The 22,968-nt window shown below is 39.0% G+C and overlaps 2 protein-coding genes across 7 annotated transcripts in view; one reads left to right on the top strand and one right to left on the bottom strand.

The window, feature by feature from the left end:
• The window catches only part of DMTF1 (cyclin D binding myb like transcription factor 1), a 34,411-nt gene extending 25,027 nt beyond the window's left edge, over positions 1-9,384 (top strand). For 2 of the 3 annotated variants that reach the window (XM_088134829.1, XM_025167769.2), the window contains 6 exons: positions 46-261; positions 1,861-1,946; positions 3,094-3,252; positions 5,309-5,683; positions 6,104-6,248; positions 9,247-9,384. In XM_088134829.1, coding sequence (XP_087990955.1) covers positions 46-261; positions 1,861-1,946; positions 3,094-3,252; positions 5,309-5,683; positions 6,104-6,248; positions 9,247-9,356 — 1,091 coding nt within the window. In that variant the 3' untranslated portion in view covers positions 9,357-9,384. Of the gene's footprint in view, positions 1-45; positions 262-1,860; positions 1,947-3,093; positions 3,253-5,308; positions 5,684-6,103; positions 6,249-8,833; positions 8,872-8,909; positions 8,949-9,246 lie in introns of all 3 variants that reach the window. The other variant, XM_088134830.1, reaches the window with a different exon arrangement.
• Positions 1-22,968, bottom strand: part of TMEM243 (transmembrane protein 243) — a 52,475-nt gene that overhangs the window by 21,896 nt on the left and 7,611 nt on the right. For 3 of the 4 annotated variants that reach the window (XR_015795098.1, XM_088134831.1, XM_088134832.1), the window contains exons 3-4: positions 14,075-14,125; positions 11,801-11,905 (exon numbers count right to left, since the gene is read on the bottom strand). Coding sequence is in view for 3 of the 4 variants with exons in the window: in XM_088134831.1 (XP_087990957.1) it covers positions 11,801-11,905; positions 14,075-14,125 (156 nt within the window). In the remaining variant the exon portion in view is untranslated. Of the gene's footprint in view, positions 1-10,729; positions 10,870-11,800; positions 11,906-14,074; positions 14,126-22,968 lie in introns of those variants that run through there. The other variant, XM_088134833.1, reaches the window with a different exon arrangement.

Raw genomic sequence — 22,968 nt, forward strand, 5'->3', positions numbered from 1 at the left:
GTTTAATGTTTCCAGCAACACTGAATAACTTTTTGTTTGTTCCAGTTCTTATAAAAGGTCTGAAACAACTTCATGAAAGCCAAAAAAATGCTCCAGGGCACCAACTTTCAGAGAGTAAGTCTTTACCTGGGTTGCCAAACTCTCATTCTGGATCTGGTGTTCAGCATGTCCAGATTCGAGTGGCTCGTTTGGAAGAAAATTCGGGCAATTCTCCTGGCCCCATGGCAGCCCTACAGATTCCAGTCCAGATCACCCATGTCTGTAAGTAGTTGAAACTCATGCCTTGGTGTCTTTCTCCAGTCAGGTTTTACTATATGCACATTTCTTCTTTAGTTAGGATGTTCTGTTCAGGATGTGCTAGGAGCAACATTAATAAGAGTATAGATATTGCTGTTTTTTTCTGGTATGGTGGTAACCACAGTTACAATTATGTTGATATGAAAAGTTGAACAAGCGTTGCATGTTCAGATATGAAAATTAATGAGAGTTGGTGTAGTATAATGGTGAAGGTGTTGGTCTTTAGCCATGGAAGCTCACTTGGGACAAGTATTATTTCTCAGCCCAACCTACCTTACAGGTTTGCTGTTGGAAAAAATGGAAGAAGAGGGTAGACCACCTGAGCTCCTGAAGGAAAGGCAGTATTTAAATCTACAAATGAAATTTTCCTATGCTTCCCATGTGTGTAATCTTGTTTACATACATTCCTCACTTCTGTTATCCTTTCTCCGTTTTCTCTCCAGCTGATACGGTCAAAACTTAGATTCTTTCTTAGAGATACTGCAGTGAATCACCCAGCACTGTGTCTCCAATTGCTTTTAGTCTGTGCAAGCTTAAAGTCTTGCATATTTTATATTGTGGCTTTTCAGATTCACTGAGCCACTGGCTGTATCAGCAAAGTCTTCCTAGACATGGTCAAGTCACAGCTATGGTTGCTCCCTTGCTCTTTGAATGCGGCTGCTGTGTAGACGTTAGAGTGGATTCATGATGGAGGTACTGAACTGATGACCAGGACTGTGTAAGAATCCTAGTAGTGATAATTAAACAAATCCTTGTGATATTATGGACTGAATCTTTCTGTATTGCCTAGACTAAGAGGAGAACAAGATACAAAACAGTTGCAAACATGAACATGGCAAATGTTTGCTGCTTCTTTAAAATGCTATTCCATGTGTCACCATTGCTAATATTTTTAACATTATTGCATTCTGTACTATGGCCCAGACGACTACATGATCATGGACATGAGGTTATTCAAAGTGGAGCTTGACTTTACAGAGACTTGACCTTTTATTATATAGTTAGTGAATCTGATCTCTGCAGGCTCTGAAGATTGATTGAGTAGAGCAGGGTTCCTCAACCTTGGCAACTTTAAGACAGGTGAATTTCAACTTTCAGAATTCCCCAGCCAGGGCTGGGGAATTCTGGGAGTTAAAAGTCCACCCAACTTAAAATTGCCAAGGTTGAGGAACCCGGGAGTAGAGGACAGATACACAGAGAGAGAGTAGAAAGAGAGCCAGAGCCAGCACTCAAATAACTTGTGTGTTTCCACACAAGGTAGACTGCTGTTCCTCCTCTGACTGAGATTTAATTCTTCCTCTGAAGCTAACAAAATCTGGCCCAATGAATAAATCACAGTGGGAGTCTTCCCAGAAACCCCGATTAAGCTGTCCCAACCCTTTTGCAACGGTAGCTTTTTAATATACAATGTTCCTTTCCTTGTTCCTGGTTTCACAACTTGGGAGAATCATCCTTTGGTGCATGTTCTATTTTACATTCTCTTGTCAATTAATATGCTCAGGGCTTATTTACTGATTTGAACCTTTGGTCCTGTTTTGTTTTATTGTGTTTTTTCTCATATAGCTTCTGCCGAATCCCCTGCTGCTTCTGTTGACTCTGAAACTATAACACTAAATAGTGGAACATTACAGACCTTTGAGATTTTGCCAGTAGGTATTATGGAGTTTACTTGATTATACTGCACTGAAGTGGTTTTTACCTTTTTGTAGTTAAAGATCTTAACATATTAAAAGTTCTAGTGCAAAGTAGAACATGTATCTATATCAGCATCTCCCATTCAGATGCTCTTTCCAGATGTATTGGGGATACAACTCCCAGAGTTCTCAGCTAGTATGACCCCAAACTGAGAACACTAAGCATTGTAATTCAACACCTCCAAAGTGGGAATGCTGATGATGGGCTTATGTGAAAGCCAATGTTCTTGAGATATCATTGTCCCAACTGGAGCTTTATTAGGAAAGCACCAAGACATTGAGTTGAATCAGAACAGTGATTGGCAACCAACTACAATTGCCCTAAGATCACTATTGTCTATTCTATCATAGAAGACAGTCATATCGTTTCCAAACATCCTTCAAGGACACCCCCACAAGAGCATATGGCATATGAAGCTTTTAGCCTCATCCTTCTCCCTCAAAAAATGAAACTGGTGTATCAGCTAAAGCTGAACTGATGGACTTCTGACCACCACTACCCCCTGAATATATAGAAGCAGTTACCAAAAGGTCATGTAGTATAGTTCTGAAGATTTTAAAACAATGTAAAGTGATTGTAACAGTTTCACTGTCCCTGCATTTTGCATATTTGAGGCGACATTCCTAAGTCCCACTGAATTCCAAAAGAGGTATCTTATTATTAAAAGCCGTGCCTGGAACTTAGAGAGAACAGTTATCAAGCAACTATTTCCCTTTCTTTATAATAAATGAGCAGCACAGAGTAGCTAAAACACTGAACTTTCACAAGCTGAAACTTTGAACTCATCACTGTTCTAGTCCCAATCGCCTCTCCTGTTATTCTGAGGAGAAAATGGAGGTCCATTCATAAGCCTGATATTTTTGTCTAAATAATGGAGAAAATGTAGTAAAGAAATACATTCACATTAACCAATCTGGAGTTGTTTGCAAGGAAAAATGTAGACAGTATAGATACCTAGTTTTTAATACCTTGTTTCAGTTATGTTTTTATAACTTCTTTTTGAGTCGAGTTTCTTTTTGATGTCTCACTTGGAATGAACAGGGTTGAGGTGGCCATTAAACATGTAACTTCTCCTCTTGCCCTTCTCTCCTCTGTTCTTAGTCTTTTCATCTACAGCCAACTGGAACTCCAGGCACTTATTTACTCCAGACTAGCTCAACCCAAGGCCTGCCTTTGACACTAACCACCAGCCCCACTGTGACTCTGACAGCTGCTGCGGCCCCAGCCTCACCAGACCAGATCATAGTCCATGCCTTGTCCGTAGGTATCATGAAAGCAGACCAAAGGGATACAGGAAGAAGGTGCAGGGAGGGTGGGTGGCTTCAGAGCTGTGGCTAGTGAGTTGGGTTAGCTGTGACTGGCCTCTAGCAGTATATCAGAGAACTTCCAGTGTGTATCAGTTTTGCTTTAAAGTTATTAGAATGTCAGTGTTTCAGTGAGAAGTGTTTGTGACAAGGAACAATAGCTTGTTCAAGTCAAATGCTGCATTTATGAGAAGTCTATTGTCAGCAGATCACATTTGCCATTAGAGTACATTCCAACTCTTAAAAGAAGTTATGGCCCTTTGCTAGATGATATTTTTCTTACTCTGCCTGGGGGAAGCATCTCTATAATATTCTCAAAGGACATGACAAATCCATAAATCTAAAATAAAATAACACAATGAAATGTTATGACATTTTAAACTCTGAACTAGGAATTTCTTGATAAGTGGGAGTTATATACCATTATTGCCCCTTAATCTTTTTAATATATTTCAGCACTGGGTTTCAGATATTAAATCCATGAATCCAAATTTGAGTGTTCAAATACTTGGACCTAAGCTGTATTCCTGTATTTAGTTATTTAACTAGAGAAATGCATTGTTCAGATCCAAAGAATGGTTTGAGATTGTTCAAATCTGAGTTTAGAAATTCTTTCAAGTATACAGTTTCAATGAAAGAAACACTATTAACTGTAGTACTAAGGTGTATTATTTATACCTGAAAGACTGGTATGATGATGATGATGATGATGATGATGATGATGATGATGATGATGATGATGATGATGATGATGATTGGTCGCACAGTCAGCCAGATGTTTAGACTGCATTTGGCATTTTTATCCACCTATCGAGTCCTTCCCAAGGACCTGAGATAAGCAGATGCTGTTGTTTGATGGCGTTAAAAGTTTCGTCGCAGGATATAAGCTGTTCCAAGTAAAGCTGCCTTTTGCAATTGACTGATGGTGATTTTGTCAGTGCTGATGGTCTTCAAGTGGTGCTCCAGATGTTTTGGGATTGCACCCAAGATGCCTATTACTCTTGGTACTATCTTTACTTTCTTTTGCCACAGTCGTTCTACTTCTGTTTGCAGGTCTTTTATATTTTGTGATTTTCTCCAGTTATTATTATTATTAATACATTCACAAAACCATTTATACCCAGTAGGAAGACAAATCTTTTGCCCCAAATAATTATCTTTGAATAGAGTAAGTCTCTTTATATTCACTGAGAAGACTAGAAGAAGCTTTTGAAAACAAAGGAAAGAGCAGAAAGGAAGTACAAATGATTGCAAACAATTCCTCCTAAAAGTATAGAAGATTGATCTGAAGGTGTTTGGGAAGGACTTTGTGTGTAATAAAGATGGTTTGAATTTGGAATGGTTGGTCTACACAGATGGGGGATCAGTGAATTTAGAAACCAGAAGGAGATAAAAGCAGGCCGATAGCAGTGGGGGCATCACGATGCAGCTCTGACCCCATGGATCACACCCACAAAAGGGCCAAGACTTGGATTGCGAGGCCACTCCCATCTTCTTGCCGGCCTTGATCCCATTCTGTGGATGCTACTGATAATGAGGTGCCTTATTTTATAAGCCATTAATTTTTATCAGTAGTTAATTCAGTCAATGCTCTGAACAACTTTCTGTGTGCGTGTCCTGGCTTTGCCTTTGTATGTGTGTGCATGTAGTTTCTGGCAGGTAAGTAGACACACATGTATGACACATGCCTTTACTGGAGCGATGGGGATTCTCTAAGACTAGCTTCAGCTGAAGTTGGCAGTCCAGATCGACAAGGAAAGGAAGCTGGTTTTGTCTGCATTTATTTTTCTTTATTCTTCAGGGTGGGGTGGGGATTGTCTTCCTTTTAAGTAAATGTGATATATGGGGTGACTGATTTCCAGTTTCCATTTTGTTCTATAAATGTTCATGGTTTGTCTTTTTTTAAAACTTCCTGGCACTGAGCAACCAGTATTCAGCTTGCAAAAGAGGATAAACTCAGCCTTTACAATCTTTGTAAATACAAATAGCCATTTTGTGGCAATTTCCCACAGCCCGAGCACCTGCTGAACACGACTGAGAACGTTACAGTGCAGTGTCACGCACCAAGTGTCATCATTCGCACAGTTGCAGCAGAAGACATTTCACCCTCCGTCAGCCAGGCAGAACTAAGTGTAGATTCGGACATGCAGCCTGTCGATCTAGCAGACACGCCAACGTCCCTGGAAACAGACACTTTTCCAGATGACATCCACCCCTCCAAACTGGCAGGTGAAGAACCATCTGCTTTCAGTGCGGTCGACTCCTCCAAATTTGGCAGCAGAAATAGCCCGGAGCTCATGGGAAGAGCAGGAGAAGAAATTCTGAATACAGATCTCAAGCGTGAAGAAGACTGTCAGTCAGATTTGGCTGGCACTTATGTTTCCGAGGTAAGGAAAACCACACGTAACATGTGACTGGATGTGTATGTGGCCCTAAGTCATGCTTTACCAGCTTTGGCAAAAATGTGAAATCTAAGTATTAGAAAGTGAGGAGATCAAATTGCTTCTTGTCTAATTCAGCTTCTTTACTAGTTGAGCCCTGGCATGTACTAAAAAGGTGATGAGCGCTCAGGACAATTTTTTGATTCTCTGCTTTCCTACCAAGAAGTTGTGAATAACCATCACGTTGTTATATTTTCATAAGAGGCTTTGCCACTAAGATCTACTGTTGTGGATACACTTCTACTTGTAGGAATTTATTTATAGCAAGCAGCGTCACTCGACTTTATCTGGTACTGTGGATTTTTAAAAACACTTCTTAAAATTCTCCAGAAACGGCTCAGCAAAGTTGTTGGTTTTGTCGTACAGGATCTTGGTTCTCCCACAACAGAAGAACAAGTAGAACAGTCTGCCATGGATGGAACGGTTCTGATTGTGCCTTCTCCCCGTGGCTTTATCCAGACATCAGATGATATAGACAATGAATCAGTGCTGCCTCTGACAACATTAACAGGTAACTGTCCTGAATCTGAGCTTGATTTGGTTGTCTTGTTTAGCATTATGCCACTCGATGGGAGTATCAGAGCCTGCTGTGCTCCTGACTGAAGCACGTGTAATAGCTAAGGCGTTGTTTCTTCTGAACTGTGCTTCCTTCTGCCACAAGACTGAACTTTTGGTGAAGATGAGTGGTGTCTAGAACATTTTAATCTTGCAAAGACCATTTTGAAGGTTTTGAGTTCGTAGCAAAACAGTTTCAAGAGGTTTGTTCTAAAATCCAAAACAAGAACTTTTTTGCTGTGAGCAGCATCTTTCTACGGGTTCTTATCCTAGTGATTTCAGCCTCAAAACAGGCCATGTTGACTGATTTGATTTATATCCCACCTTTATTTTGTACAACTCAAGTTGGTATACAAAATGCTCCCCTTTCCTGTTTTCCCTACAACAACCCTGTGAGGTGGGTTGGCCTGAGAATGACTGGCCCAAAGTCACTCTGATGGCTTCCATGGCTCAGTTTCTAAGTCCCAGTTTCTATCCCAACACTTCCACCCTACACCAAATTGGCTGTAAAGTGCTTTGCTCTTAAAGAAAACCTTTCCTGTGGGTTTTTTTTTGAGGTTGGCACAAAACGCTTGGAGCCATTTCAGTTTTTCTTCTGACAGAACCCGGCCAGATTCCATCAGAATGTTCCCAGAGGGGCTGTTTTGTCCCAAGCTCAAAACAAGACAAAATGTCTCCCCTGTTTGGTGTGTAGGCGTAGCTCATATCGTGTAAGCCCTAGCCAGTGATAGACCAAAGTCATCTAGAAAGACACAGGTGAGGCGAGTTTAATCTGAGGTTTAAAGTGCTGTCCACCAACCACAAGACAAAGTGGGAAATATTCAGTTTCTGCCTTCTTGTCTCCCAAATGATATCTGAACTTGGATTTAGTAATGTGCTCTTTTTTTCTATTATTATTAGTTACTACTAAATTCATATGTGATGGGGAACTAAGTTGCCTTTACAGTGAAGAAGATTAGGAGGCTGTTTCTTTCTGGATTGCTAAACCATGCCATCTGAAAACCAGATAGTCAGTTTCTGCATTTTGGTTGGGTTTGATTAGCATGCAGAGCAAACCCACCTGTTGTTTCTTCTTTAACATATCACTGTTAAAACAAACTACTGTGATGTTTCACCTTCTTCAGTGACATCTTAAACTGCTTATTTTTATAGTTATAGCTATTAAAAAATAAATTATAGCTACTGAACTGTGTTGTCTCTTGCTGTTAATGAATTATAGCTCTTAGGCCAGGTTCATTGCTTCCTATTTATTTTATACAGATAAAATGCCATAGAGCAAATCTAAAGTAAAATAAAACCACGCAAACATTTAAAACAATCATTTTTAAAAAGTGGATTATGCCATCTTCGGTGGAGAAGTACTTTGGACAACGTTCTGCATAGGCTCATTCAGGGCAAGAGGGGTGTCAAAATGGTGGCCGCAACCATGAAATTGAAGTCCTGCCCTTTTTTTACATGCAACATGTATTGCAACACCTGTAAAAAAGGTGATGTGACTTTGATCACATGGTCATTGCCATCATCTCAACTTTTCTGACATATACACTCAACCTACAGATGCTCTCTTAGCCCTGATTCATAGGTCCTATCCAAGCAGAGACTAAATTACTGTTTTTAGGCAATTTGGATGGACAGAGTATGATATGAACTGCTGACTCCCAAGGTTAGAGATCTGAGGTTGAATTTAGATTCTTTTGTTCACCTTGCTGTAATAGTTTCTCAATTGGTAGATTTATACGTTCTCAATTTTTGACAGAAATGAAACAAAATCTAAGCAGATAGATTAGAATTCTTTTGGGTATTTGGAACAAGATATATACTATTTTAAGATGAATTTTAACTCAGAAGCTGGTGTTTTAAGAAGATTCTTAAATTTCTTCATACAATTTCAAGCATATTTTTAAACAACTCAATTATTTTTCTTTAGCAAAAGCATCCTACAAGATTCTTACTACAGCCATTATAATTTCCTATATAAAAGTAGATTTTATTTTTCATATTTTCAACATTATCCTTTGGCATTTATTTTTGCTTCAGTTATAAATAGGAATAAGGAATTTCAGACATCAGCTCCTCTTTGAACTCGACTTTGAAATTCCACACTTATGGAATTTGAAGATTTGAAATTCCATATTTATTAAAGATCCTGGGAAAATTAACTGAGTCTTTATGCCAGTAAGTTAATTTTATAAGAAACTGAAGTAGATGAAATTGACATGCAGGATATGCATAGCTTTTGGAATAATGGGCAGAATAGACTTTTGGGTTTTGTTTTTGTTGTTTTTGGAAAACAAATAGGTTGTTTTCGAACTGTAGAATTAGTCTCGTCAATCATAAATTTTGGTCAGTAGAGCAGAAAGCTTTGTATGAGGGTTTGTTACACTGGTGCTGTTACAGATGCAATTCAGAAGTTAGATTACTGCACACGGTTTACATTTGTCCACTGTTGACGTATTTGGTCTGAAAGTCTCAGGATAGTTAACATGGCCTCTGGGTGATCAGGGCAAATGTTTTTATTCAGATCATACATTCCCATTATAGTGAATCTATCAAGTTTTCAAGGATGCTGGATCCTTCCCATAAGATCAGCAAAAATAAATAAATAAAAAGCACACACGCACGGGAAAGAAATCTCTTGATTTACAACAGCACATTGGTGATATATGCAGTCAGTATTTGAACTAGGGTTTCCTTCCCCCCCTTTTTTTCCAGCAGAAGGGAAAGGAAGACAACTTTTAAGCAATCAGCTTAAATTTTCCTGAGTTTTGCCTGTTAGGCCTCTTTCCTGGTGTTCCTTTCTGTCTAAAAAATTAATTTCATATCATCATTATCCTGTTGGTTTAACAAAAAGAAACCAACCTTTCAAGGTGTTCTAGACGGCATGCATGTTAGGCCAGCACAAGAGATAAAGGCTGTATTTATGTAACAACTTACTGTATCTTGGTTCTTCCTAGATCCTATATTACAACACCATGGAGAGAATTCCCATATTATTGGCTCTTCTTTGGATAGCCCTGGTTCTGAAGACTCAAAGGGTATGGAAAACTTAGTAAGCTGTCACTGAGGGTGTCCCACGGTCTGTAACTTCTGCATTGGTCAAAGGAGCTTCAATCTGTTGTGCTCACCACATGAATTACTGTCTTCTGATTTCAAATAGTGACCGTCAAGCTGCCCCACCCCCCCAAGTTTCTGCATTAAAGGAGTCTTGTATTTTCATGGTAGCATACAACCTTTACTAGGCTGCTGGGGATAGGAACCCAGTTGGACAGTGAGGGAATTCAGTGTCTTAGACCAATAACACAGAAGTAAATGAGCATATGGACAGATAAACAGTTTAGAGTTTGCACTGATCCTCCTGTTTCAGGCGAGAATATAGTTACAAAATTGTAACTACAGAAAGCAAGAGGTGACATTAGAAAAGGTTTATTTTTCTAATGGTTCCAGTGTATTCAAGCACCATAAAGCACTGCAAGATCACATTTGCGATCTTCCTTGAAACTAAAGAATCTGTTGCTGGCAATGGATGTCACCCCAGAATGATTAGATGTAATTCTTAAACTTCAAATACTACTACTGGAACCCTGAGTCTAGCATGAAGAGAAGACTTTCAAGCTGCAATAAACTTAGAAGTAAGTTTAAACCCCAAGACCTTCTCATTTTTATTCAGAAATCTATTACAGAAGCTAAAACCACCTCTGCAAATGAACCCAGTTTGGACCATATTTTTCAGAGATTTTCATCTGAACAAGCATAGTGATGACTTTGAGTGTTCCATCTACATGGAAGGATCTGTACATGGAAACACTAAGCTGAGATTACGGTGCAACTTGGGTAGGCAACATGACTCAGTACTACAAGGCTATGTAAAAAAAAATCAAAATCAGTATTGACTTCTGTAATTATTAGCTTCCTCCGAAGTTAGTTTGTATTCAGTCTGTGGCTTTGTTCATGTACAATGAAGTTGTAGTTAACAAAAGAGTTGGTTGCTTTGGGAGGGAACCAAATAGTGGTGTCCAGTTTAATACAAGTGAGAAGCTATTTCTCTTCTGTAATAGTAGATGCCTTTTTATTTATAATGTAGTATAGACATTTGCAGTGCTGCCGTTTTTGTACAGTGTAATTAAAAAATGCCATTTTTTTCACAAAGGAAAAAAGGGTGTGCCATTCTGAAAAACGCAAGCGTACAATTGGAATGTTCATTGAGTGCACAAATAGCTATTCTGTTGCTCACCCCCACCCCCCAAAAGCAGATGCTACATCATACTGCACTACTTCACCTCACCAGAAGGAAGAGCTGTTAAAGTACACATCTGTGAAATCTCAAGGTCATCCTTCCAGTGCTGGTACTGATGAAGCCTTGGCTTTTTGGAAGCAGTAATCATCTCTTCAGAGAGCACATCTTAAAATGGTGCCTTGGACCATTTTGATGCATTGCAACATTTGTCCTATGAGAGTCATTTCCCCACTTCATGGAAGTAGAGATTGGCACATATACATAGCATAATGATTGAGAACAAAACGTAGTAAATTAGATTCCTAAATTTAGGCTCTAGGTCTCCTTGTCGATACCAATAGATCTGGAGGGAGAAGAAAAGGGGGGGGAAAAGTAAGAGGAACCTGTCAAGTAGATGGACACTGTCATCGTATTAGAGGAACCCTTGACCACCTCTGGGATATTCTAGAGGTTGATGTCCTCTCCCAGGAAGAGTAACAATAGCGCTCTACTTGGCGATGGGAATTGAACCCCATGAAAGATTTGCTTCTAATGAGATTTACATGACCATGATATTAAAGACACCCAAAGTAGGCAATATTTTCATAATCACAACTATCCCCTCATGAATCTACTCTGATGTTTATAATTTCCTTGGGTGATGGTGAAGATCAGAGGTGCACACTGTGGGATGGTGGCCATGCTTGTTCAGCAGGCTACATTCCCCCAAAGTGGGTCTGGCCAGGACAAAAGCAAAATCTAATTAAAATTTAGTTGAAAATAACTCTGTATTTCTTTTTTTCACCTTTTGGGTATAATAAAACTTATGGAAGGGCTTGCAGGAAGGAAGCTCTGGGCTCTGAGCTGCAGTCCTGCTGTGAGTTGCTTTTTTATTTGTTATCTTCTCACATAAGGGATGGGAAAAAGGAAATGAATCTGAGGATCATGTTTTTCCTATCCTGTCCCTAATCCTTCTTTACAATAACCTCTCTCGTACATGCACACAATGTTTCTAGAACCAACCATTCATTCTCCCCAATGAAAAGTGGAAATCTTATACCTAGACAAAGCTACCATTACAAGGTATTCTAAAACTGGTTCTAAAACCTGGCTTAGGGGGCATGCTAGCTAGCTAATGCAAATAGCTATACAACACTTGTGGATTTAAATCCTTATTCACTTTGGGCCCTGCAGTATTTTTACAGCTTTTCATGCTGGCCTACTGTGCACTATTGTTCCCCTGATCGGAGTAAGATCTACTTAATCTTTGCAAAAGTAAGCACAACAATACTTACAAGAATGCCAGCCGAAACACAACTCAAGGAGATGCAGAAAGCAAAAAATATATTCACCGGTTTTGGAGGTAGGTGAGGAAAGACAAAAGCGCTGATTAAAGTGACCTACAGCCAAAAAAAAAAAAAAAAAAGTACAGGCATTAACTTTACCAAAAACTACATACATTTGTGGAATGTGATTATCCATATTTGTTCCAATCTAAGGTAAACTCTAGATCTGTCAGAATGCAGCTTGATCAACCTAGTGTAGTTATTTCTTACCATTACAGTTCGGCACAGCACACTAGAATTTAACATGTCTGCCTAGCTTGGGGAATCAATGTGACACGTGAGCCAGTTCAGTGTTGGACAGCTGGCTGAAACTCAGGTGAGGGAGAATGAAAAGATACAACCTTTTTGAAAGATATTTCTAAGTGTTTTTCAGAGCTGATTTTCACCACAGGCAATTGCAGTCCAGCATTGGACTGTACAGTACTTACTAGTTCAACCACTTATAAGTTCCCTACCTTCCTTGTAACTTTTCTTAAACAGGGCATTAGTACACTCTTGTTCTTTAGTAAAGCAACAGCTAGATAAGTGAAAGTCAGTGGATGTTTCTAAGACACACCCAATCAGAATTCCCCACATTTAAACTCTATTGAGACCTTCTGGTCACACTCTAGGTTCCCCGGAAATTCAGGATGTCAACAGCACAGTGGTCCTGTTGGCCATCTTCTCACTGAATGAACTTAGAAGTACAATACAGTAGCTTATCCCCTGAACTTTGGGTATGTTGAAGATCAGCCTGTTGTGTTTGGTTCTTGAGGATTTCATGGACGCATCCCTATAATTTTCTTGATTGGCCATTGCTTTTTTCCAGGATGATGATAGAAGTTGATGATTTTACTTTTCAGTCTAGCCTACGCTCCTGGATTCCCCAGAGGTCTCCCATGCAGTAGTATTTGGCCTGATCCTGCTTGGCTTCCAAGCTCAGATAAGGTCTAAGGTCAGCCAGGTGCTACCACCTGTTGAGACTGAAGAAAAAAGTTCCAAATTAGAAAGAGAACATTGATTTGAGTAGTTCATACAGGTTTTAACTGCATTTGTTTTGAAATCCATGATTTAAAAGACAACACAGTTCTCTTAATCATGTGGACAACTCTTTGAAGGTTATTATAACAGTGCTAAAAGTTCAGCTGTTACACAAGGCACTTAACACGTGCCGAGAAGGTGCCATTAATTATCTAAATTTTAGTGATGCTTACATCTGGAGCTTTGTAATACACAAGAGAGAACTAAAATTAGCAAGAGCTTGAAACAGTTTCCCTTAAGAAAAATCTAACACATTTGGATGTTTAGTTTAGGGAGGAAAAAGACAGACAGGCAACTCATGGAAGTGAGAAAAAACTTGATAGAAAATCATAATGGAGAACCAAATCATTCATATATTAATGGAACTTAAGTTTATTATTGAGATTGTAACAAAGCATTGCCAGTTAAAAGATCTTCAAAGGAGGGCTCGAAAAGTCCTCAGACCGGGAGATCGTGTTCTGCATCTCAGGCATTCATACTTCTCAGCAATTAATTCTCACCTGACAGGGACATATCCACATTATACCCTGGGCTTTGAAAAATAACAGATGGGGCTTCAAACAGCTTGGAACTGATTCCATCTTCTTACCACCATGTTCTTCATGGTGGCAACGAGCCAGCTGCATATTCTATTTTCCCCAGTCATGTTTTATTTTTCCAACGGAGCGTTAACTTGCTCTAACAACTGAGTGTGCTGCATCCCAATTTGGCTACTCTGGTGGTGCAGAGGCAGAAGCTATCAGCTCAGAGTGTATTTACTGGTATCTCAGGCAGGTGGATATGGGGCTCTTTTTACTGGCATTTACCACCTAGTCCCTCTGTTGAAGTGCTCTGATCTGTGTATTTTGCTATATGTAAATCAAATATTTATAAACAGCAGCTGAGTAAGATGGAAGTATCAGTGTTTGCAGGAAGAAATGAAGGTTTGTAGAAATAGAAAAAAAGTTTTGAAAAAGAAATGGGCACAATTCAAAATGTCCATGCCCTTATGAAAGATACTGGGGTAGAGGAAATGAATGTTTTGCCATTCCCTGGAGAGAATCCTGAGTGAATATAACCTTACTGGCTGCTAGAAGCTAGAAGATAAACCTGCTCTGAAACATTGTGGTGCAGATTCAAGCATGTGGAGGTCAACACGAAAAGCCATGAACATCACCACTTCACTTCTGGAATTAGGTATGGAAGGCTAAGTTGAATACTTACTATGAGCAACAAGGAAGCTACGATGCCAACTGCAAAATTGATTACTCTGTCCTGAAAGACAAAAAAATAATAATAAAAGGATATTCTGCTATGTCTGCAAAATACAAAATACTGACACAATTACAAAACAGCTGACAACTGGTGCTAGTTATGTGAGAGGGCAAATAAATCACATCAACATCTAAGTCTTTTAAGGGTTTCCATAATTTAAGCAAAGCCATTTGAGATGCGAGGAAACTGATTTAACCAAAAAAGTGGAAAGGCAACTGGGAACCGGTTCATATTTAAGTGTCTATCACTTGGCAATCAGTGCATCAACATATCTGATAATGCTTCACAGCTTAAGGCCACCAGTTTGCCTCTTAAACCCCTCTAAAAATTGCAAAAAGCGGGCTTTGGCTGGGCATTCTGCTCCCGCTGCAATTCCCCAGCTGGCTTCTCTTGTGTTATTAAAATCACAACCACTTCCTTTTCTCATTTGCTCCCTTCTGCTAAGAAAAGCCCCAATTTTCCTTCAACCCATCTTTGGCCACTTCCCCTTTATTGCTGGGGGTCCCCCCCCCCTTTTATTTTTTCCTTGACATTTCTGTAAAATCTGCAGGCATTTATACTGCTGGGCAGAATCAACGAGGACTTGTTCAGTTTTAGTTCTTTGCAAATGTTATTGCCAGGAGAAAAGTGACTTGGGGGGGCGGTTAAGAGAAAGTATAGAAAAAAGGTTAAATATTGAACATATCAAGTTATGATTAAAGCTGACTGGGGATGGGGTAGAATCTGTTTTAAAATGGGGCAGGGATGGAATCAAGATGCGTCAGGGCAGTAAACTAGGGTAGTTTATGAATTGATGAAATTTATGAGTTTGATTTATGGAGTGAAGGACCCCACCCACTTTTGGGATGTGTCCTCCATTCAAACACCACCCAATGTATTACAGATGTTCCACTATCACCCAGCCTTTCCCAACCAGATGGCTCTTCAAGTCTTCAGGGCTGGCATTTCTGAAGGACACCAGGATGGGAAAAGCTGTGCAACTGCTAAGAAACCAAAATTAATCCGAAATTAAAAGAAGACAAGGAAAAAGAGTACACTGAAAATTGCTCAGCCCTCAATCTCTGATACTGTGCTTCTTGATTCCTAAGTCAACTGAGCCTTCTAGCAAGCCCCACTAATCATCTAGAACAGTGTTTCTCAACCTCGGCAATGTTAAGATGTGTGGACTTCAACTCCCAGAATTCCCCAGCCAGCATGCTAGCTGGGGAATTTTGGGAGTTGAAGTCCACACATCTTAACATTGCCGAGGTTGAGAAACACTGATGTAGAAGATCTACTTGTCCTTCTTATGGCTCGTAGCGGCCTTGGTTACCCACTCCTGGCCACTGGGCTTTGTGATAGACAATAGGCAGAGGTATGGCACTCATGAAATGCAAAGGAGAGAGAAACAATGGCCTTTTCAGGTTTTAATACCGGTCTGATCTGCAGAAATAAACAAAATTACTCTTAGGAAGTAGTGTCCAATTTAAAAGGAAAAAGCTGTGTGTCTTTTCTACTGATCAATAAAAGCTAAAGTCAACTAAAGTCAAGAGTAAGTTTTTCTGCTGCTTGCTTTATTGACGCTTCTGGGACAACAAACTCCAGCGTTCAAGCTGGTGAAGCTTCAAACCAAAAAGGTAAAGAGTTAATGGTTTATTATTACAACAGATACAGCCTGACCACATAGATCATACACATGCTTAATTAACAAATAATGACAACAACACAATACACCGCTTAGCAACTACAGTTCTACCCAGAACTGAAGACTGGCAGCTACTATGACAGAACCAAAGAAGCAAAATCTAAAATTGGGTTGGCCGTTAGAAAAAAACCCAGTGGGTATCATTAGGAAAATATTTATTAGGTCAAAATGAAGGACACAAAATGATTCTGCTGGCCATACAATATGTGGCCTCAGCCACTTAATGCTGCACAAACCTGATTTAACTAAATCCTAGCTTAGCAAAATGCACGTACCCAGCATAGCCTAAGAGGAAAAGTGAAAATAGCTGCAAACATTCACCCAGGACCCTTACAGAGGCTCCTGGGAAGAAGATACACAAATAGCTGATGTCACCTTTGGGCGGGGGGAGGGGTGGGAATAATGCTGTTGCTCAAAATAAGCTCCCAGCATATGCAAGACCCAACGTTCCCAGGCACATAAAAGATCCAAACAGCAACAGAACAGGGCACAGAGCTGGGCAATGGCATTGCAAGGCACCCTAACAGAACAGTAATCAGGAGGTTTAGCCAAATTTTAAAAGAATCATAACCGCACAGAAAAACTCGAATGGAAGATGCTAAGATGCAGTGCTGACTGAGGAATCTTGGTGCTTTGTGACCATCCGTGCTATTCTGTAGGTTCACTAATGGGTTCTTATGTGAGTTTATCTGCTAAAACTTTCTTGGCTCGTATTGAAATAAATTGGGAAGCCAACTCCCAATTTATTTCAATACTTTCAGTTCAGGTTATATAACCCCCATATGGGGCTAGAGTAAGGATCTGAGGCTATACTAGAAGGAGGGTAAAGTTACATAAGGAATACGTTGATCTCTGCTGCCTGCAGAACACACTGTTCAAAGAATTTTCTCACAGTAACCTAAAGTCCATTTATCATTAGATTGTCCTTCAAAGAAAGCCATTCTTGATAGATAAAACAAGGCAGTGAGAAGGTAATAATTCTACTGCCATCTGAACATCCAAAATTCAGTATCCTGTATTCTTCACAAATCATACAAATGTAGCTACAGTCATCTAAATCTGTTCCGTTTCATTATCACTTGGAGGAAAACCAAACTCCTCAGGTCACGAAGGCTGTTGATCACTTCACTCCATCTGTTATTCCTAACTTTGCGTGGTTGTGTGTGTGTGCATGTTCATGTGCCTGCATTGTCCAACGCATTTTTATTACTTTACACCCAACTTGGCTAAATTTTCAGGATAAGTTATGTACCTAGGGTTTCTATAGTATTTACACACTCCTAATGATAAAAAATAAGACACGAATCCTTGCATCCATAACATCCAAGAAGTCATTTGTGAGGACTCTCCCCTCTTGGACAGAATTATCTGACCACTGTTCTTTTCTTGCACAAGTTGAAACCCCAAACTCACCAGCTCATCGTTCTAAGAATTTTCAAAGGCAGATCTGTACACACTGAGAAGGACCAGGCAGTCTGCCATTAGCGAGGCATGCTCATGGCCAAGTGTCCTTGAACACCAACTGCAGACCGTTGCTGTGCCAATATTTATAACAACACCCAGCATGGTGTGAGGCTACCCAGAACTGTTACTAAGCCAAAGTTTTACCTATTTTCTTACCTATTTTCTATTCCTTTTCTCCAGCAGTTTGCCAGCCTCCCCAACAACTGAGAATTCATAGATGGCATTCCAGAACCAGTTCTCACCAGGTTGGTTCTGGAATGCCATCGAAGAATTTCAATCAAATCATTTTGGATGAATATAAATCCCAAGGCTTCCAGAGCTTGTCAGTGTCTGCCTCGTGTAATTGGGTGCAACAGAGCCATTTCAATAAATGTGTGCTGGATTTACAACTCATTATTAACACCTCTGACCTATGCACCTCTGACCGATGCACATCATAATCCAATAATTGTCAGATTATACAGAGGAAACTTCAAACCAAAAAGGTAAAGAGTTAATGGTTTATTATTACAGAAAGATATTAAATTCAAGGGTCAACACAAACACAAAATAAAGAGCTCCTTATAAACCAAACCTCTCTCTCTCATTATTTCTATTAGCATTAGAACCACTGACAAAGAAGATTCAACAAGAAAATAGAATCTCAGGAATCAAATTATCAAATCAAGAACTTAATTTAAATCTTTATGGAGATGATGCTGTATTTACGGTTACCACCCAAAGGACTCTTTAGAATCAATAATGGAATGCAGGCAGCTGTATAGCTCATTATCAAGATAGCTGATTAGTAAGACCAAGATTCCGATGATGATACGGAACTTATCCAGGGAAAAAAAATAGTCTTTGCAGCAAACAACAGGCTTTAACATAACTCCTAAAAAGACATGTATTGGAGAATTTAGAACAATAACTCACAGACTTGGAAAAGTTATAAAGGCAGACATTTCAAAAGGGAGAAAGTTGACACTGCCTTGGTTAGGAAGAACAGCTGCAGTCAAAATGAACATTTTGAAAGGCACCGTTTTTTGTTCCAAATGAACTCAATAAGAACTGAAGATATTAAATGATTGGCAGAGGCAAACAACTAACTTTATATGGTCTAAAAACAACATAAGGTAATGCTTAAGATCCTACAAGACTCAAAAGAATGAGGTGGACTGGCAACACCACATTTTAAATTGTACTACCAAGCTAGTTGCTTATTTTGGATAACAGACTGTACTATAATACCTTAAGTTTGGATGGCTTCTATAAAAGCAGCAGGATGGATACAATGAGAAAAATACAATCCATAAGGGATCATTCAATTAGTAGTGTTCAAAAAGTATGGGATAAATTCAGAAAAAAAATTAGCCCAGGCTGATTGCCTCTTCCTTCAGTATTAGTTATTTATTTTCATTAAGGAGAAAGCACAAATTTGATCAGTGGAGAGACAATAATTCATAGAGATTGTAGGACTTAACTATCAGTAAAGATCAAATCCTTTGAGATCTCCTCTTCAGAATGGCCAAAGTCACCTCATTGGTTTTTATATCTACAAATAATCTCTATAGCCCAAAAGGAGTACAAAAACAAGGTGGAACAGTTAGAGATCTGACTAAATTTGAGAAACTTACCACACAACATTCAAATCATCTATTGGGCTTAATTATAAGTTGCTGGTGAAGTGTGATTCAGTATTGAACAAGTGAAGATTATAGATTAAATTGATGTGATATTTGAATAAAAAATTGGCATGCAACAAAGATCATATCAAAGGAAGAAAATATAAAATTTACAGAAAATATTTTAGAGAAAATTGGAAGAAGATATTCTATCAATGGTGTATTACTCCAGTATTGATTGCCAAAATAGATAGTTCATTCTCTAAAAATTGTTGGAAATGCAGTAATCAGGTTGCATAATTTTTTAAAAAATTTGGTAGCAATGTCATAAAGCTCAATAATTCAGGAAAATGATTTAAAATGGAATGAAACAAATTTTAAAGGTGGATTTTCTTTCTAGTGTGCTTTTTTTAAACTAAATATTATGAAATCTTATGTCCCACAAAGTATATTGAACTGGCTTTGTACAGGGTAACAGCTACTAGGATTTTTCATGCTTCTTACTGAAAATTACAAATATTCCCCGCCACAGAAGGATGGCAAATTCTCCTGGAAATACGTGTTGATGTCAAAACTAACTTCATATTTGAAAAACAAATCTGATATAGAATTTAATTTAATGTAGAAGCCATTTTCAGACTATAATCTTATAATTGAGTTCTACCACCTCCAAAGTTTGGATTTTTCCTAATATAAGATTATAATATTTATTATCTTTATGATTTGTTAAATTTGCCAAATTTCTTAGATGAGACAGAAATTATTGCTTTTTTAAAATTTTGGTTTATAATTTATAATTTAATTCATACTGGTTATGGTTATTAATTATTGTATGATTGTCTAATTTTGACATTAAAAAAAAGATGTTCTAATATGTGATTTAGCTAATTTTACACTGCTTGTAAATCTTTCCATTTTTAGTTCTTTTTGTTTTTTTCCCTTGTTTTTCCTCTGGTTGTACCTGTAAATCTAATAAACAAATAGGTACTCCAATGACTGCTAGATCCTAAAGGCTTTCCTAAACAGTGAACCTGATGACCAGGGTTGTTAGGAGTTATCATACCATGACATCTGCAGAACTACAGATCACCCTTCAAGCCATTCCAAAATTCACAATAAAACACTGCTTATTACCTCTTTATCAGGATTGACTCTGAGTTACTGACTTTTATTCATTCACTATTATTGAGTCAAAAGATCATATAAACAGGGAAGTAGAGCTGATGATCAACTGTACATTGGTGATACGTCTTCCATGACACCACATCACCATGTTCCCCATCAGAGATTTCATGCTTGTTTAAATAGCATTGGGGATACAGTAGAAGCTTGTAGAACCCTGTAACATGACTAAGATGGGAAAGAACAAGAATTAACCTTTCAACATCACAAATCTGCAGGGTATATTTTTTAAAACTCTCTTCTCATTAATCCTGTGAATGCAGAAAACAATGGGTTGTTTCATGAACAGTTTCCCTAAAGCAAAAGGACCATACTGTATGAGAAATTGCTTCTGCGTTTTCTGCAAGTGTCAGCTGATTAATTGGGGCGAGAAGGCTACAGTCAATCCCAGCAACTCAGCCTGTCTGCAAATACAGAACACCCCAAACCTAGTTACTGGATTACTCCTGAGTTTGCACAATACACCATCAACTAACCAAGTGAGCTGCTTAGCACCAACCAGTCAGCCCAAATCCCACCCCACACCCCCAGGTTTTAGTGTGTCGTGGGAAGTGTCCTCACCGGACCTGCTTAAAAAGTTGTGCGAATGTAGCCACTGCAACATACCCCATAATTCCATGGAACTGCATGGCTCACTTGTCTGAAGGCTGATCTTTCTAATTACATTCAGGACTGCAGCTTTAAGGCACAGTATTCTAACTGAACACTTAAGCAGATGCTTTGCTACCTCCATCAGTAGCAAAGTGATCATTCATCACTTTGGATGAATCCAGAAGTTACATTTACATGTGAATTAAACATAATTTAAGGAAAAAGAGGAAGGCAAGAAGAATTTAAAATCTGCACTGCATGAATGTATTGTCTACAGTTGAAAAGGAAAAGGGGGCAACCCACAACAGAAACAACTTTGAAATGACCTGAGTATTGAACTAGTGAAATCTTTTAAAGATTTGGGCATTGTTTTCCACAGTTCCATCAATGCAGCGTGCACCGAATTTGTTATACAAAATGCTCAAAAAACAGTAGCTGCAATTCAATCTTTTCACTTCACCAGAGGAGTGCAGTATATCCCAGTAGCACTGAAGCTATATTCAGCTGAGGCTAATGCAACTACTGTTCAGTGTGCGGCTAGGACCTTATACTTCCTTTACTCTTGAAAAGGCCCAATCTAAATTCCTAAGGGCTATACTCCAGGTAGCCCCTTGCAGTCCACACACAGTATTAAGGAGGGAGGCATAGACCTGTACACAGTGGCTGAAGTTACTGCTCCTCCCCACAGGTTTGGGTTCTTTCCTTACTGAGGACAATTACAATTCAATATTAGGTCAGGATAATCCCACAAAAACTTCAACATCTTGGTTTTTCCAGGGAGGAGTTCCTAATGTTGGTTTATGAGTTATCAGTTATGAGTTATCAGCACATTTCAACAACATATCAAAGACCTGGAAGCCCAACAGGACCACCTGCTCTACCTAGAATGGTTTTCTAAGCAGTCACTTTTTACAAACCAGCGAGATACTCATACCACATAACTGTTTCCAAAGTTCAAAGAACACTTACTTTAGCACGCTTCAATGCTCTCCCACAGCACTTTTGGAGGGACAACACAAAAAAGTCCCCCTGTGAGCTGAGACTGTGGGCAGCTGAGACTGTGGACAAGGAAGGGGCTATTGAAACTGCAGCTATACTGTACCCTCTATAGCAGTGCTTCTCAACCGTGGCCACTTGAAGATGTCTGGACTTCAACTCCCAGAATTCCCCAGCCAGCCAGAATTCCCCACTGCTCTATAAGGACTCAAACACCCACCTTATAACTCCTTACCTGGTAAAACACCTGGGAAATTCTGATCTTTATTGTGTATGGTTGTTCTTATTCGATCAGTATGAGTCAGTCTCCTTGAACGTATCTAAATTTTGTTATACTGCCTGTATAATTAGGCAGACTTCGACTATCCACGGATGAACCCATCCCCAATTGTATCTTGTTTTGTTTTTACTTTATTTTTAATTTTTCTATGAAAACTATGAAAACAGCTCCCACCACCTCCAAAAGTGTCCTGCCAATGCCCAATGGTTAAGCTATCGCCTGGAAGTTGGGATGGCGGATCATTCACATTGTGGGATCAGGGCTGCTAGAAAGAAACATGAGCCATCCAATGTCCAACTGTCATCTGGAGAATAAGAGCAAAAGAGATGTTCACATAGGCAACTGAAGAAACACCACACCAATAGCATCATTCTTCCACTCTTGCCCATGACTACAATATGTGAGATACAAAGAGAGCAGAGGAGTTACGCGATTATAATTCAACTTAGCTCCATCTGTTCTGCCCAACAATTGAACTACAGAGTTATGGTGCCCCCAAGGATCTGGAAAGATTTTCAAAGGAACTACGGGTGTCCTTTCTCTTCTCTATGGACATTAAGGAATCAGAAGAACTGACAACGATTGGGGGGCAGAGAGAGAAAAATAATGCCGTGTTTTTTGCAAGCCTTGGCTGCATTCCAATCGGATCTCTTCCACTAGATTTTCAGATTCAGAAAATATAGACTGAATAAACAACATTCATTTATCAAAAGGTTAGTCTGACTCTGAGCCTTATATTTTCCCAGCTTTCCCCACCCCCTGAAAATAAGAGCTTTCTTTTATCTGTTTGATACATTGGAATGCAAAGTCCAGAATATGTAACTTTTTTTGGGGGGGGTGATATTTTTCAACATTAACGTTTTGTCTGCCTCCTTTTCCTAATCAAGCAAAGATTAAGAGATGCTACATTCCAAAGAATTCAACATTGTGTGACTTTCTTTGTAATTGAAAAGAAAAACACTCTAAAATAAATGTTATCAAAAAATATTGTACCACAGATTTCAATTTATATAAAATAATCTTATGAGCGAAGCAAAATACA

The sequence above is a fragment of the Python bivittatus genome, unplaced genomic scaffold (assembly GCF_059951505.1).
Source record: "Python bivittatus isolate LINGU-HERP-01145 unplaced genomic scaffold, Pbiv_v1 ctg000120_np1212, whole genome shotgun sequence".
Lineage (NCBI taxonomy): Eukaryota > Metazoa > Chordata > Lepidosauria > Squamata > Pythonidae > Python > Python bivittatus.